Below are 15,786 nucleotides of genomic sequence, written 5' to 3' on the forward strand. Positions count from 1 at the left end.
AGGTCGGCGTCGGTCGGCGGGCCAGTTCACACCGCCGAGGGGCGGACCGGCCTGCCGCTAATGGGCCCGGTCCGGTCCGGGCGGCGCGCGGCAGGGCGTCGACACGCGCCGCGCAGCCGACATTCCGCCGCCGCCGTCATCCTGCTCAGCGGCCCACGCTGTCGGACAGGCGCCGACAGCGGCGATGCCGGTGGCACGCGAGCAACCCTGGAGAGTCCAGCCGACCTGAGGAGCCCAGCTGACCTTAGGAGCCCAGCCGACCTGGGAGCCCAGCCGACCTGGGGGGGCCAAACGACCTGAGGAGCCCAGCTGACCTGGAGAAACCGGCTGGCCTGGGATATCAGCTGACCTGACGAGCCCAACCAACCTGAGGAACCCAGCTGACCTGGGGAGACCAGCTGATCTAGGGGATGAGCTGACCTGAGGAGCCCAGTCGACCTGGCGAGACCAGCCGACCTGGGGAGCTCAGGTGGGGAAGCGCTGTAAGCGAAGCTCTGCTCTTCCAACAGACATGGCTGGGAAGGCGGGCGAGCGGTGAAAGGAAGTCAGGACTGGAGTAGGTGCAGCGGAGCGGAGCCCGTGCAGCTGGACAGAAGGGACTGGGGCCGGCAGTGCCCGGGCGACAGGGCTGGTTGTAGGTGGGGCTGGGGAGGCAAGACTGGGAGGTAGAGGTGGAGGGGCAGGGCAGGGGAGACCTGGGGGAGGCGGCTGGGGAGGCGGGGCTTGCAGATGAGCTCGTTGGCAGAGCTGACGGCGGGTGAACCCGTCCGGCCGGTCGGTCGAACTGGGACAGACAGCGGTGCAGGCTGGCTTTTTGCAAGGTGACAGCTGAGACTAAAGTAACGTATCTTAATAGCAATGGAAGATTTCCCTTGCCGAATAAAAAGTAGCTGTGGTATTAACTCTGCAGCGTGTCGCAAAAAAAACACCACAAAAAATGCAGACCGCATACCAATAATGAATCACAAGTGTTCGAAACCTGATTTTGCACGGGCACAGTTGAGAGTATCGTGATAGAAAGCCCTGGATTTGATCACAGTTCGCACAGTTCGTTTTCACATTGACCGATTGCAGCTCTGATAGATCAGCTTGTGCCATGATGAAGTGGCTTATCTGCATACGAAACACGCCCACTCAATATCTGGGAACTTGTTACAAGCAATGCAAATTAGCACTATCTACGCCTCGAGTGACACTGAAGCTGCTGTGAACTCGTGCGTACCCGGAACAAGCTGCAGGTCGATGACCAGCTAATGCGTGCTAATAACATTCACAGACAGGGGGCGGCAGCTGATCACCAGCCACGCCTGGTCTGTGCCGGAGTTGCGCACCTGGCTCCGAAGAAAACACCGCTCCACTTGGCCTGCGCCCACACGCTCCGCTGTCGTCCTGACACGCGCGTGTGCATCAAGCATGCCTGCCCCTGTCACGCCTGGCGACACGTGTCGCATCAAGTCGGCGCGGACTGGAGCCCCGCATCGGCGTGCCGATGGCAGTGGCACGCCACGCGTCTGCACGTGCTGCGACATTTGGACAGGGCGCGCGTCGCGACACGGCACCGTCCGCACCGCTGGCGGCTTAATAAGCCGACGTCGAATGACGCGGTGCTGACGCACTGGCGCTGAACGCAGCACGCTGCTGGAAACTATACGCTGCTGCTGGTAGCTGCACCCCGTGCTGCAGCAGCACCGCGAGCGTGGCGAGCGGTGCTATGGACGTGAAGTACCGCGTCGCTATGGGCGTGACGTAATGGACGAAAGACTTTGGTTTGGCGGGGGGCTCACTTTGGAATACACACTGGTACGAATGACGCGGTGCTCTGGATAAAGCAACATTACTTGATGTTTCAATGTTTTGTAACATTTTGTGGCTCGTTTTCTTGCCACATTAGGTGATGAATATGAACTGCTGTATTTGGTGAATTGTTTGTCATCGATAACGTCACCAGACACGTTCATGCAATGCTTTTTTCAAACACGTCAGGGATAGGCAAAATTGCTTTTTAAGAGAAAACTCCAAAACACCATTAGATCAAAGTAGTATGTGATCCTAATAGCTTTAAAATGTTAAGAAAGCCTATCAAACTACCGTTAAAGCTGCCCTTAAACTGTGCCGTGGCGGGGCCACGTCCATCATACCTGCAGAACGTGACATCGAACCCCTGAGCTTAACGAACCGAATCTAACACTGAACCATGTACCATTCGGATTTTAAAAACCAGTAAACGTACCAACCCACACACGTGACAGCTAAGTTTTTTGTTGCTAAATGTAGCAGAGTGAGGTAGAACCCGGGAGAATGTATTTTTCCGAAGCAAGTCTTACTTTCATCGCGAAAAGTGTTGGTTAGGTGACCACACATCGGATATGTACCCATCTAAGCGTTCTTGCCGCAGCTTCATTCTGCAGTATGTTGACGGTGAGTTATGTGCATAAAACAACGAATAACGCAAGATATCAAGCCTTAATTCCCTGAGGCAATTTGCGCTGTTTTGGTTGTCACAGCCGTCATAGTAATGTCACATTTTGTGTGCCACTATGCCAGCTGGCATAAAATTTTTGTAGTGTTCATGCTGTTTCACTTTCGACCGGCTTTTTGTGTCGCAAAGAAATAGTTTTCATACAGTACAACAGCTGCTTCTGTTCTGAATTTCATATGTGACAACTTCAGCGTCCTTTACCTCTGACAGCTGCCAGCGAACACTGACCGACACCCTGCCAGCGGCAGTTGTCACAGATCACCACGCCCTGCGTCGGTACAGATCTGTTTCGAAATGTGTTGACCACAGACCCGGCCGTGACCCAGCTGTGTCCTCTCCGCGGGCTCGTCAGCCGGCATTCCGGTGGCGAGGCATGCCTCGGGGGCCCGGCGTCCGGGGTCATAAAGAGGCCGGCCTGACGCACGTGGCGGCGCCGACCGCACCGCCGCGCCTCGCACAATAGACCATAAAACGGCCGCGGCGCCTGGGCCAGCGCAGACCAGCCGTGATACCGTGTCGTCGGCGCCGGGCTGAATTCGACGGAAGGTCGCGACGGACGCTCAAACTTGAACCCAGAAAAGGCCCGGCGCAGAGAAACTCATTGGGAGTTATTGACACACCAGTCCGCCAGCGTGACGGAAATGCCCACGCACAGAGAGGGCACCGGAGGAGTTCACTGCACGATGGGTCGCCCGTTCGCCAGGAATACTCCGGCACAGACAGGCTGATGGAGCAGTTTACGGCGCGGGCGGTACATTCTCCAGCACAGAGGTGTCGGAGAAAGTCGGAGATTTTCGTTAGGCCACTGACGTGTATTCAGTTGACACGGGCGTATTTCACCGCAACTTTTCATTGTTTTGGACGCTGCGAGCATCGCTAAAAAAATTTTTGCGTGCTCGCGACCACCATTGGGAGTGGTTTGTAGTGTGTTATTGCTATTATTGCGTTGCAGTCACCGCCGATTACACTGCTCCGCATCGCAGTCGCCAGCAAGTGCTGCGGAACCCAAACTGGCACAGCACCACATTCGCGCAGTCAAAAATGTCCTTTGTCCCACACAATCCAATAACAGTGAGAGCGTTTATTACCACTTTGACCATGTCTGATAGCGCTCCCTTACTCCTGAAGCAGCGATAAACATACTGGAGTCAGCACGGTAATCTCCGTACATTCTGATCTAACTACGGTTCAGATTAAACTGACTAATTCGGTTCTTGCGCACCAAGTGGCTTCAGCTGGCCATCAGAGGCGTTTCTAACCATGATCTAAGGAAATATCAGTGAAAGTAGACGTAATTGGATGTCATCACACCTATAGACAGCAAAGGCAGCATAAAACGCCTGATATACATAATTTACTACAGTGAAGGTGCCTGAACATTCTGTTGTCTACTCGGCCCTTCAAAACTTATGACCGTTATTATCACAAATCGTCACTTGACACATACAGCAGATTTATCTCAAATGCACTCGGCTCACCCGACGCGTCGTGCCTCCTTGTTCTGATAATGCTGCTGGAGAAGCAAAGATCCATGCCAAGGGTTACCAGCGTTTGTAGCTTGTCGCCTCTGCTGTTATGATTCCACTGTTGTTGTTAATTATTCTGTGATGTGCTTTCATGCTGGTCAAAGCATGCACTTTTTAAGCCCTCGTGTTTTGTCCCGCATAGCCCCAACCTCAAAAGACGCTGCGGTCGCCTGAACATTGCAGATCGCTCGGCAAACGTCCGGCTTTGCTGACGACAAAATGGAAACTACATAGACGAAGTGACAATGAACGCTGTCTACAGGGAAAACGGTGTGTGTTACTCACCCGGATGTCTTGAGTCAGTTCCTGTCCGTCTAGAAGAACGATCTTGCACAGATAGTTGTTATTCGCTTTCCGAAAGCAGTTCATATTCAGTGGCAGCAGCCGGCCACAGCCAGGCCGGCCGACGCGTCACGTACACTCTCCGACAGGCGTCCTGAGCAGCGCCAGAGACTGTCTGATGACCGCGACTGCCGGAGACTGCGGGATTCCTCCAGCCGGTTTCCAGCCCTGCAAAAACGGTAGCGTGCCACCAGCGAAAAATCGCCCAGCAGTGAACACTCGTGTCTGAGGCTATGACGCTAGCGTTGCAGTTACCATAGCCAGAAGAGTATCAGTTTAGATCAAAGAGCCCACGCACTCTCACATGCACTCACGTCCATTTATACTCCCAGATGAATGCGTTCCCATTTGCTCTACAGCAACACAGCACAGCCAACTGTTGCTAACTTGCACCTCTTCACTCACACTTGTTACCCTGGCAGTACCCTGGTGCTCCGGAGTACACACCACCTCCATCCACACGCATTCACGCACACACAAACACACATACGCACACACGCACACACGCATTCTTCCTCACATTTCTTCATTCCCTCTCTAATAAAATATACATTCCTTCATCACGTCTTCTAAGGTGGTGATTTGTATGGTCTTAACACAAACTATGGTGTCTTACGCAATGAAACCATTCCCTTTTTAGGAATAGTTTCATAGAAGAGCGTACGTTTCACATACGCTCGATTTAGCCATAGTTATTCTGACATTCTATCGACATCTGTTGCTGAGTTGAATAATTATGTGAAACTTGCTATTAGATCAACTACATAGAAATGAAGCATATTGCCAAAACAAATAAGTCGTTAATGTTTATTTTTGTTGAAATAAATTATTTCTTTAGCTGCATCTTCAAGATACAAACTGTCCCGTCGACAAAAGCATTACAGCATCAGCTTCAGGATGAAGTGAAATGAACGCCCCAGGCCTGCTCTGCGCAGCCATATGTGCTAAGGGAAATGTCTTCTCTAAACAGAAATGTCACCTCAGCTCAACGGCCGACCAAAATGTTTGTTTTTTTTGTAAAACCGTGCAATGTATGTTGGTTCTCTCGCTCCCAGACGATCCTGCCACGACATCCAACGCGCAGGACCGTTTAGAGTATAGCATGTTGGTGCGACCTGCGCAGTCGCCAACCAGGCCACAGGTCCCTGTTGCTTTTTCCGGATGCGCCGCGCATCCGCACTTCCGTCTCGGCGTTACTCCCGCGGCTAGCTCCAGCCCGCCCAGCGACGGCGGGGGGGGGGGGGAGGGGGTGCTGCGAGGGTGCGACCAAACCAACAGGCAAACAGAGCGGCGTGGCCGTCCTTTGTTGGCGCGGTGTGCTCGAGGCCGTGGTACTGATCTGTCGGCGCGCCGAGGCGGCACCGGGGCGGCTCCTCCCTGATCGTATCAGGCGACCGGCAGCTGCCGCCGGTCGCCGTCGGCGGGACTGGCGGCGGCGGCAGAGGCCGGCCGCCCGACCCGCGACGGCCCGGACAGCTGGCCAGCCGGCGTGCAGGGGCGCTACCAGGAGCGCCCGAAGGCGGGCTGTGAGCCGTCATCTAACAAGTAAGCCGTAGCGCTCCACAGATAAGACAATGACGTGAACGGACAGCTATGACTGGAAATAAGAGCAGTCGGCTCGTGCCGATGGCGCCGCCGCCGGTCGCGTGACCCGGCCTCACGCGGCGATGGGCGGGTCCGATACGCCGTGGGCGGACCACCCAGCGGCGCGCACCTCACCACAGTTGGAGGTAGTGCCGTGTCACGCGGCTCGAGCGCGCCCCGGGCCGCTCCAGAGCGCATGTCCGGCTTGACGCATCGCGCAACAACGCGCCGGCCGCGGCGGCACGCCGCCCCCGGCCAGGGGCGCACCCAGGCTCACATCCGGAAGGCGGCACTCGATGGGGCGTAGGGGGACGGGCAGGTACAGATAATAATGGGGGATTCTCGACTGTGATGTGCAACGGCACGCTCTAACGAAGGTAACCTTTACCGGTCCCATCTTCCTACAAAGTGAAGAAGGGAGGCCTTTGAAGCACCTCCAGGTTCCATACGGCCCTGCATCGTGGGGTCATGTTTGGACCTACCCGACCTGTTGAACAGCTCGGTGCTCCCTCAAGGGCCCCCTTCGCGCCGAATACGACAGGAATAACGGCGCTCCGCACACGCCGCCTCGGCGGCCTCGGCGGCTGGCTACCACAACAAGAGGTGTCAGAGACGGCTTAGCCTCTGTACACAGCCGGAGGGCACGGGACGGTGCGGGGGCGGGAGGACGCCGGCTTCAGCAGAGTCAAAGACCTTAGCAGTGAGGCTGGAGCCGGCGCCGGGCTGGGTAGTCCCAGTCTGCTGCAGTCTCGCGACGTTCCGAAAGAATGCCTCTCAGCCAGCCAATGGAAGCGTGCAGGAATGTAAGGGAGAAGTTGTCTCTCACATGACTAGCAAAACTGCATGTCAAGCATGTGACATCGTGTTTCGAGGAGCGGTCACCTCCCCTTCCCAGTTCGCGGCTATTCTCCAATATTCTGTGCCCCCGTCTTCGGCTGACCCTTCTACGTCCCACGCCGGCCGCGGCCCACGCCGGGTCTGGCCGGCCACCTGAGCGGGGGTCCTGGGTCACGCCGGGTCTGGCCGGCCACCTGAGCGGGGGTCCTGGGTCACGCCGGGTCTGGCCGGCCACCTGAGCGGGGGTCCTGGGTCACGCCGGGTCTGGCCGGCCACCGGAGCGGGGGTCCTGGGTCACGCCGGGTCTGGCCGGCCACCTGAGCGGGGGTCCTGGGTCACGACAGCAGCCTCCGCGTCTTGCCCAGCGTCACGCGCGGGACGCACGGGGTCATTCTTCCCGCGCAGAGGGCGGCGGGGCCGCAGCGGGATAGGATCACCGGCCGCTCCTGCAGAGCGGCCCTCGCTGCTACAGCGCGGCGCGGCACGCAGCTGGGGGCGGCCAGAGCTACCTGTGTTTGGAGCTGGAGAGACTGCCGTCACGCGACTGAGACACGATACAAGCGTGGCCTTCAGCTGGCTCTGTGGCTCGCTGTCGGCTCACCTGGCAGAGAGAGATTCGCAGGAAAGGCAGAGCTTCGGCGCGGGATCACCGGCTCGATATTTTCATCCTGAGCACGCTGTCTGCAGCAGCTGTTGCTAGTTCAGCTCCCGCACCATTATGATTGCAAGGCTACGAGGTGGACCGTGCCAGCCGCACCGAGTAGGGAATGATCAGTGTCGCAATCAGCCACCCTGGCCCATTTCATCAGATTCTACTGAGCATCGCGGGCAGACAACTGGCCAGCGCTGGGATCCAGTGGTCGTCCACCGCACGCCCACGGAGCGTGATACAGGGCCCCGCGCCGTGCGCCACAGCGAGCCCCTGCCTCCGCCGCGCCGAGTCTGGCCCAGCTGCGCACCCTGTGAGCCGGGGCCGTGACGACCCCGCCGCCGGACGTCGGCGTCACCAGGCGACGCAGCCTCGCGACCCCGCTGCCGGACGTCGGTGTCACCAGGCGAGGCAGCCTCTCGACCCCGCCGCCGGACGTCAGCGTCACCAGGCGACGCAGCCTCGCGACCCCGCTGCCGGACGTCGGCGTCACCAGGCGACGCAGCCTCTCGACCCCGCCGCCGGACGTCAGCGTCACCAGGCGACGCAGCCTCGCGACCCCGCCGCCGGACGTCGGCGTCACCAGGCGACGCAGCCTCGCGACCCCGCTGCCGGACGTCGGTGTCACCAGGCGACGCAGCCTCTCGACCCCGCCGCCGGACGTCAGCGTCACCAGGCGACGCAGCCTCGCGGCGCTGCGCCGGCCAGCTCGGCCAGGGCCGTGTGAGCAGCCCGGCACGCCACCGCACACATGCCAGCTCAGGATGCAGCTGATTTGCGTGTGATATGTTTATCCGAGGTGGATTAGGGACGGGCAGGGGAGTGGCGACTACTTCCCGACCCAGCTACGACACAACTTAAAACATGCACAGATTGCTGTGTGGAAAGAACCGAGACCAACTGTAATTGTAGCACCTCAACCTTTTGAGAGTTTTTAGCCCCACTGAAATACAGAACCGAAGACCACCGGAGCGGTGAAAACGTGTGACCCCCACCAAGAGCCCTCTATTGCATTCGTCAGTGAGGCTTCATGGGGGCACTACATGTGGCGTGCTTGACAAACTGTCGAGTATTATAGAGCAGCGCTCTCCATTAGTGGCCACAGTTTTTGAGAGTTATTTCAAAGGAATGCCGTCAGGCACAGCTGCAGATGGAGTGCTTCAAAGGCAGTGAATGGCAGACTATTCTATCTCTATCTCTATCTCCCTCTCTCCCTCTCCCTCTCCCTCCCCCCCCCCCCCCCCCCCTCTCTCTCTCTCTCTCTCTCTCTCTCTCTCTCTCTCTCTCTCTCTCTCTCTCTCTCTCTCTCTCTCTCTCTCTCCTCTCTCTCTCTCTCTCTCTCTCTCTCTCTCTCTCTCTCTCTCTCTCTCTCTCTCTCTCTCTCTCTCTCTCTCTCTCTCTCTCTCTCTCTCTCTCTCTCTCTCTCTCTCTCTCTCTCTCTCTCTCTCTCTCTCTCTTTCTCGTCTATCTCTCGACTCTATCTCTCGCATATTTAATTTTAAGACAACTTTGAATGCTACCTGACGGATGGTGGTTTGTTGAAGGGACTGAGGTGGCCAAAAAATGCCAGCTAAATGTACAGATGTACAGAATCACGGCATGCTCCACTGATTTATACGTCACTCCTCTTTTATTTCATTCATTTGACTTCTGCGCCTCTTCTTGCATTTGATTCAGTTCATTGTGATTCATATCAAGGTTATGTGCATAGGCGGCAATGTTTGAGGTGTTAGATGCTTTTTGGAGTTGGAAAACTCCGAATTGAATAAAGATTTTCTGTTTTTTCTAGTACAGACGGCATTTAAAAAGCTGGTCTGGAGGACACAACCACTAAATTGGTCTCACTATCCATCAGCATCACAGCATGATCCCAGCAGCTGCTGAGAGCGGTAGCTGCTGAGAGTGGTTTAACTCAGCCCTCACACGTCAGGACGAATCAGTGTCAATCAGTACCAGTATGTTATCGTGATCAGGATCAGCAGCATCTAAATGCCTTTCTGAACTTTCGACTTCCAGCATGCGCCCACGCATTTCACAGCAAATCCAGCTTAAATTTTCGTCAGGCGCATGACAGAGCCGTTTCCTCGAATCTCCTTCACGATTCTTCAGACAAGACTGCAGATTGGGAGACTCCTTGAGGTTCCTGCTTATCAAGCACCCCTGTCCGTGCGCCAGACAAACCGTTAAACCAACAACGGCCGGGGTCAGTCATTCGCACAGCACGCCTAATTTAGCCGGACCACGGAGGTCATCAGAAGCGCCAGTCACCGGCACGAGCGGGCAGGGTCACGACCTTTCCCACTCGCCTCTCACCACTGACCACTGATTAACCGGGTTAGAGAGCCGACCGCGACCCCGGACTGGGCATCTACATTACACACTGATACTAACTTAACAAACTCGTTAAGAAAGCTTTGTCACGCACTTGGAACATTCAGCGGGTCATATATGGGTCCACCCGTCCACCTGAAAAACGCTCTCCTAGTTTTTTGGTGGCGGTTTGCCTGCTCATATGATGGTCCACTGATGAGAGAGAAAGAGAGAGAGAGAGAGAGAGGAAGGAGAGAGAGGAGAGAGGAGATGAGGAGAGGAGAGAGATGAAGATAGAGAGAGAGAGAGAGAGAGAGAGAGAGAGAGAGAGAGAGAGAGGAGAGGAGAGAGAGAGAGAGAGAGGAGAGAGAGAGAGAGAGAGAGAGAGAGAGGAGAGAGAGAGAGAGAGGAGAGAGAGGAGAGAGAGAGAGAGAGAGAGAGAGAGAGGAGAGGAGAGGAGAGAGAGAGAGAGAGAGAGAGAGAGAGAGAGAGAGAACGCTGCAAGCAGGACGTGCAGAACGACGTGCGGAACAATGACAAAGAGCATAGGTCTCAGCGACGGATTTCTTCTGGTCTGACTGTATGTTTCCGGGTTAGCGCTCAAACCGGCATTTAGGCCCATACAAATTAGTGTCATCCATTTAAAGTACAAATCTGACTCACTGTTCAACGCTATGATCCTTTGCTTTACACCTAGTTCTCCCCTCCATCCCTGCTCAGCCGCGTCTTACCTTTCACCCTTTGTCGCCGGTTGCCCCTTAGTCACCCGGCGAAGCTTCCTTCACGTGCGACCATCAGCTGTTTGCTGACGACTATCGCGGCTGGCTGGTGGCGACGACGGCAGTGAGCCCGCGCTACCGGCCACCCAAATCGCCGCGGGGCAAGCCGGCCTGGCCCAACGGCGACATCTGTTGAATAAAAAATCAAGCTAAATATTGGTTAACGGCCGGGAGTGGTTGATGGGATATGCGGCTTTAGAACGAAAGTGGATGTGGAAAATGTGTCTGTGTACGAAGTGTGTACGTAATTATGCGTAAGCAAATGTGCGTCAGATAGGAAATTTGTACGGTTACTTACGTACGCAAAAATTCTTACGCAAAAGCCCGTACGCAAAAAATCGTAAGCATATGTTCGTAACGTAGAGAATATGTAGGGGAGAGTGGGCGAGCGGCATGATGCCAAGTAGTATGAACATTATTGTAGGAACAGGGGGCCAAGAGGGCCATGCCCCCCCCCCCCACACACATATTTTTCAAAATCGGAGCCGGCAATGTTAACTGCTCTCCCTTTTTCAGGTTTAAGTTGCGTTTGGCTTACCTTTATACTGCCTTAAACATGCACGCCCATTCACCAAGTTCACTATCCATATTCCCCAAAATGCGTTCACTTTTTCGCTTGCCATTGGTCATCGCTTAGTTTCACAGCCGCGGGGCCGACGGCGCGCGGCCTGGGAAGACTGCAACGCCGGGCGTGGAGGCGTTGTTGCTAAGATTTCCAAGCACACACGTTCAAAACCATGTTGCATAGTTTGTCTCAGTGATGAATCCTGACTGAATGTTGAATATTCTAAGACGAACATGGGTTAGTTATGTCAATACAAATTTGGGGGCCCATTTCGATCTACAATCTACGCCTGGGGTCCTCAATATCTCCGAAGAGCGCATAAAAAATCTGAAACTAAAATATATGTGACAACTATTGGACCACATGCGGCGATCAGGGATCTCGTCGCGTCAGTAAGGGTATTGATAGGTAAGTAAGGGTATTGATCCAGGGCCAACTGCGTGGATCAGAAGACCTTCCGCGTCAGGGAGGAGAGCAATGTGATATGAGTTATTTATACCTCTTAGGGCTTTCGGATCAACCAGGGAATCCTGCCTCGTGTTGCAAGAAAAGCAGCTGAAAGATACCCCGAGAGAGGATGGAATGGCACCTTAGTCCTTGACCAGGATTAGTGACGTTTCTCCAGTGTTTTCCTTAAGGGACCCTTGCCCGGAAGGAAATCATGGGCCTCATTATTGTTGAATGGAATGGGTCAAAATTAGTTCAAAAACGAACAAAACCATCCCATCTTTGCCTGAGAACGTTCATTCTTTTTACAAAATCAATTAGTAAAACAAATCACATCAAAAGACTTGAAAATGCGAGCCCGTGATCTCAGGAGGAAGGACAGCTGTGGCCTGGGTTACAATTTCCGTAAAAGCGAACGACGCTGGCCACTGCAACTAACACCAGGCGGCGTGCGCCGTGTTAAGCCGTCGTCCGTGCAGATGAACAGTCACAGCAACACGAAAAATAGAGATTTTTTCCTTACACTTTCAGTTCTAACACCAGATTTCAGCACCACTTAGCGGTGCGTGAGGGTGCGTGATTTTAGAAGCGTCATTACTTTCGTCCACCTGTTGGGCACGGCTCAGTGTTAGCCTGTGTCAACGCTGCGCGGCCCACGGAGACTGCAACGCCTGAAGTTGAGGTTTTTGTTGCTAAGATTTGTAAGCGTGATTGTTCCAAACACGGTACAAAATTTATATCACTAACCGATTCGGAATGAATGCTGAAGATTTCCAAACATCGTTCGTCCATGTTAATACACATTTGTAGACCTATTTCGACATACAATCTACGTTCGCGGGATCCTTGATATATTCGTGAAATCCAGATAAAATTCTGACAAAGCTTCTAAATGTCATCGGTTTATAAATCAACCAAAGAGCTATTGTAAAGAATAAGCGCCGGTGATGTTTTCCATTTAATCATTGAACATCTGATGGGTCTTGCGGTAGCATCTGGTTTTTGTTTCCGTTCTGGTTTCCAGACAAAAATAGCCATAAAACGAGGAAAACAGCGTCCCTTGTTAAAAAATAAGCCATATCCGGAGATTTTTCTTTGGGGGGGAGGGATGTCACCTTCAGGGTGGCTTTTGTCAGCGATGTACCTCCACCCAACTATTGGTAAGGCTGTGGTTGCGTCCCGGCCTGCCTACAAAGGCAGATAAACTCGGCTCATTTGAATGCGGGGCAACTGAATGCCCGTTGGATCAATTAATACCAAAAGCAGGCAGCTTCCCGAAAGCTCTTGTCTGCGGTTTTGTGGTGTAAGGAAACATAATTCGCAAAAATGGTCAGCTGCAGGTGTCAAATGTACCTTTATACACTAATAAGTAGCAATGCTGGTCCATAAATATGCAGCAAAGCAGTCATACAATAAGTAAGCCGTGAGTCATGCGAAGGCCATCCGAGCCAGGGTAGTGGCCGCCAACGGTGGGCGGAAGCAGTGCTCAGATGAGGAATATATGATTGAAGGGCCTTCATTCTGTGACTCGTTTTTACAAGAGAAACTCCAGTTTTATGGATTTTGTCGCATTGTTTTTGGCATTTAGTACTTGAAGCTTCCGAGTTTGTTTCCGCCTAATAAAATGTGACCAATCTTGAAAAGCCACCGGCTAAGTTAAGGCGCATGAAAATTTTGACGCACTATGTGCCATCGATTCGCATTCAAAATTCTGACCAGCTTACGTCCGGGCCGTGTTTTGACATCTACCCTGGGGAGGCGGAGGCCTCATCAATTGCCCAAAATGCCTTCCCGCTCGTAAAATTTTGCCTCCCAGTGAAAGCAACGTTGAAAAGGACGAATAATTTTGGGAGGCAAGATCATGCACCAATGAAAAGCAGCTGTACATGTATGCCTGGCATAGCAGCCATAACATTTAATTATTCCAAAATATGTTAAGTATAGACCGAGAGCGGATGAAAACCATTATCTCTAGCCTCCCCCCCCCCCCCTTTCCCCGGTCACTGGGCCTGCTTTCCAGAAAAAGTTTCTGAAGTATACCCTGAGCCTGGCCCAGTTTTAAAACGTTTTTACGCATATGAGCACAAAGGTGATTTATTCAAAATCCATGCGATGAATGGCAGTGTGCAGTCGCTAAGCTGACGTATAGCGGACTCCTCTGGATTTTAGTGTATTTCCGGCCGCATGCGTGCACGCGTCTTTGGAATAAGCGCGAGAGCAGTGTTTTTCGCATCTGGCTGAAAACTATAGCGATCGGTGTAAATGTGTGTTTAAGGACTTACGTCATAACTACACCAATATAAATGCTGTACTGAGTGGTGGGGCAGTACATGTGTCGTATATACTGCAAAACATTTGGCTCCGCGAGTCACCTATTTCGGGGTAGTGCGCACTTTTCCAAGGTGTCGGACGGTGCATGTTGTATCACTTGTGCATGGGGCACATTGTATCAGGGATACAATGCATTGACACTAGTCATTGAACGACCTGCTGTCAATGATTGGCTGTTATGTTTTCCTTCACTTATCGTCATCCCGTAGACAAGTTGATGTTTACATTACTCATGTAGACCCATGATTTCTACCTGAGCAACCGGAAACTGAGGTGACGGCCGACGCAGAGCAAACACTGATTGATAGGAAGGGTGAAAATAGGTCGTATCTCAATAGGAGTAATTGCAAAACAGCACAGACCAACGCATTTGCCCGACTTGTAACATATTTAGCTTGCTGGCGGTGCAGTTTGCTCTTTGAATAACTTTCCCACAAGCACTATCGCCCTCCGACGTGGCACAATTTACCCCAGGTTACCCAGAGTCATTTGCCAAAAAGCGAAGATGTGCTCTCCAAAAGTTTATCACGACATATAAAGCTGAAGGTTATAGCTTTCTGCAGATATAATATAACAAGCTTACTCCTGTTCTCACTTATTATAGCAGGAGGACAGCAAAGCAAAAACTGATACAACTCTCCATACTCCCTCCCCCCCCCCCCGCCGCCACTATGGCATAAAGTATGGATGGAAAACGCTCATGCTGACGTAAGTCGGTCAGGTCAAAAGCTCATCTGGAAAAGTGCTTACGCATAAAGCACATACGCGATTTTTCGTAACCAATTGAAGATATGCAAATGCTCGTCGCGGATAATGTTGGTTTGGCAAAAGGACGCACACAAAAGTTCGTGAGAAGCATAAGCAAAGGGACTGGACCGTGTGTGCACCCCCACTTTTCGGGCAAGCTGGACCTTAGTTAGTCACAATACTTGACACTGCATATCCCAATGTCACTGTCCACCACCCTCTCCTACCCCCTGCTCTCCCCAGTCGATGGAGTATGGTGACCCCGCAGTGACCGTGAACACGCGCGCGGGTGGCCGGCTGGATTCCCTTCGCTCGGGTGGGGGTCACTTTGACCACACACACACACACACACACTCTGAGATCTCGGAAACTAAGAAAGCTAGAGACGCCAAATTTACCGAGTGTCTCGACCTGTACGTGAACTTACTTAGGTCAAAGTTTAAGCTTTATAGGTCACGACCTTCAGGTCAAATAAGATTAAACAAGGTCAAATTCCAGGTTGGTCTCTCAAGTGCCCCAGAACCTAGGCAACGGTTTCTAAGCAAAAGTTCACAAGCCCATTTGAGGTCAGTGACCTTGTTTGACCTTTTGAAGGTCATGGTGACCAAAACCATACAAGACTGCTCTGAGTTTTGCATTTGAATAACCGACAAAGATAACGCTAGGCAATATGTTCCTAAAACAGAATGTCGACCCGGGTCATCTTAGGCCAATGACCTGTTCTGACCTTTAAGAAGTCAATGGAAAGTTATAGTGTGGTTCCTATCAATAAATTCGAAACGAGCACCACAAACTATTGCATAGAGCAAGCCCTAGAGCAGTAAATCCGGTTGGTTTTGACCTTGGTCTGACCTTCATACCTCACCTAAGGCCAACTTAATTTGCTCATTCAATATTTGTGGTGCTTGGGAAAGCATCTCAAAGATGTATGGCTTCGTCAAATTCTCTGTTATTGTATCAGATTGGACGATTCCCTAGAAACTGCCTTCGCTGAAACGATGGCCTGATTTTGACCTGCCATAGGTCAGCGGCATTAGAAGGTATATCTAAATTTGTGTCAAGCAATCCGCTATTCAATCATCTACAACTATGCAAAATTTAGCGCGGCTACGCCGCGCCGTTCCCAAACTATTCTGGAAAAACCTTTGGGGGGATCAATTTGACCCCCCCCCCCCCCCCGAAGGCGTGTT

At 52.9% G+C, this 15,786-nt stretch overlaps 1 protein-coding gene across 2 annotated transcripts in view; it reads right to left on the reverse strand.

The window, feature by feature from the left end:
* Positions 1-10,533, reverse strand: part of LOC119102642 (band 4.1-like protein 4) — a 40,795-nt gene extending 30,262 nt beyond the window's left edge. For both annotated transcript variants that reach the window (XM_037226100.1, XM_037226101.1), the window contains exons 1-2: positions 10,459-10,533; positions 4,291-4,515 (exon numbers count right to left, since the gene is read on the reverse strand). In XM_037226100.1, coding sequence (XP_037081995.1) covers positions 4,291-4,374 — 84 coding nt within the window. In that variant the 5' untranslated portion in view covers positions 4,375-4,515; positions 10,459-10,533. The remainder of the gene's footprint in view (positions 1-4,290; positions 4,516-10,458) is intronic.
* Between the last annotated feature and the right edge of the window lie 5,253 nt (positions 10,534-15,786).

This window comes from Pollicipes pollicipes, unplaced genomic scaffold (assembly GCF_011947565.3).
Source record: "Pollicipes pollicipes isolate AB1234 unplaced genomic scaffold, Ppol_2.1 Scaffold_5724;HRSCAF=6776_pilon_pilon_pilon, whole genome shotgun sequence".
Taxonomy (NCBI): domain Eukaryota; kingdom Metazoa; phylum Arthropoda; class Thecostraca; order Pollicipedomorpha; family Pollicipedidae; genus Pollicipes; species Pollicipes pollicipes.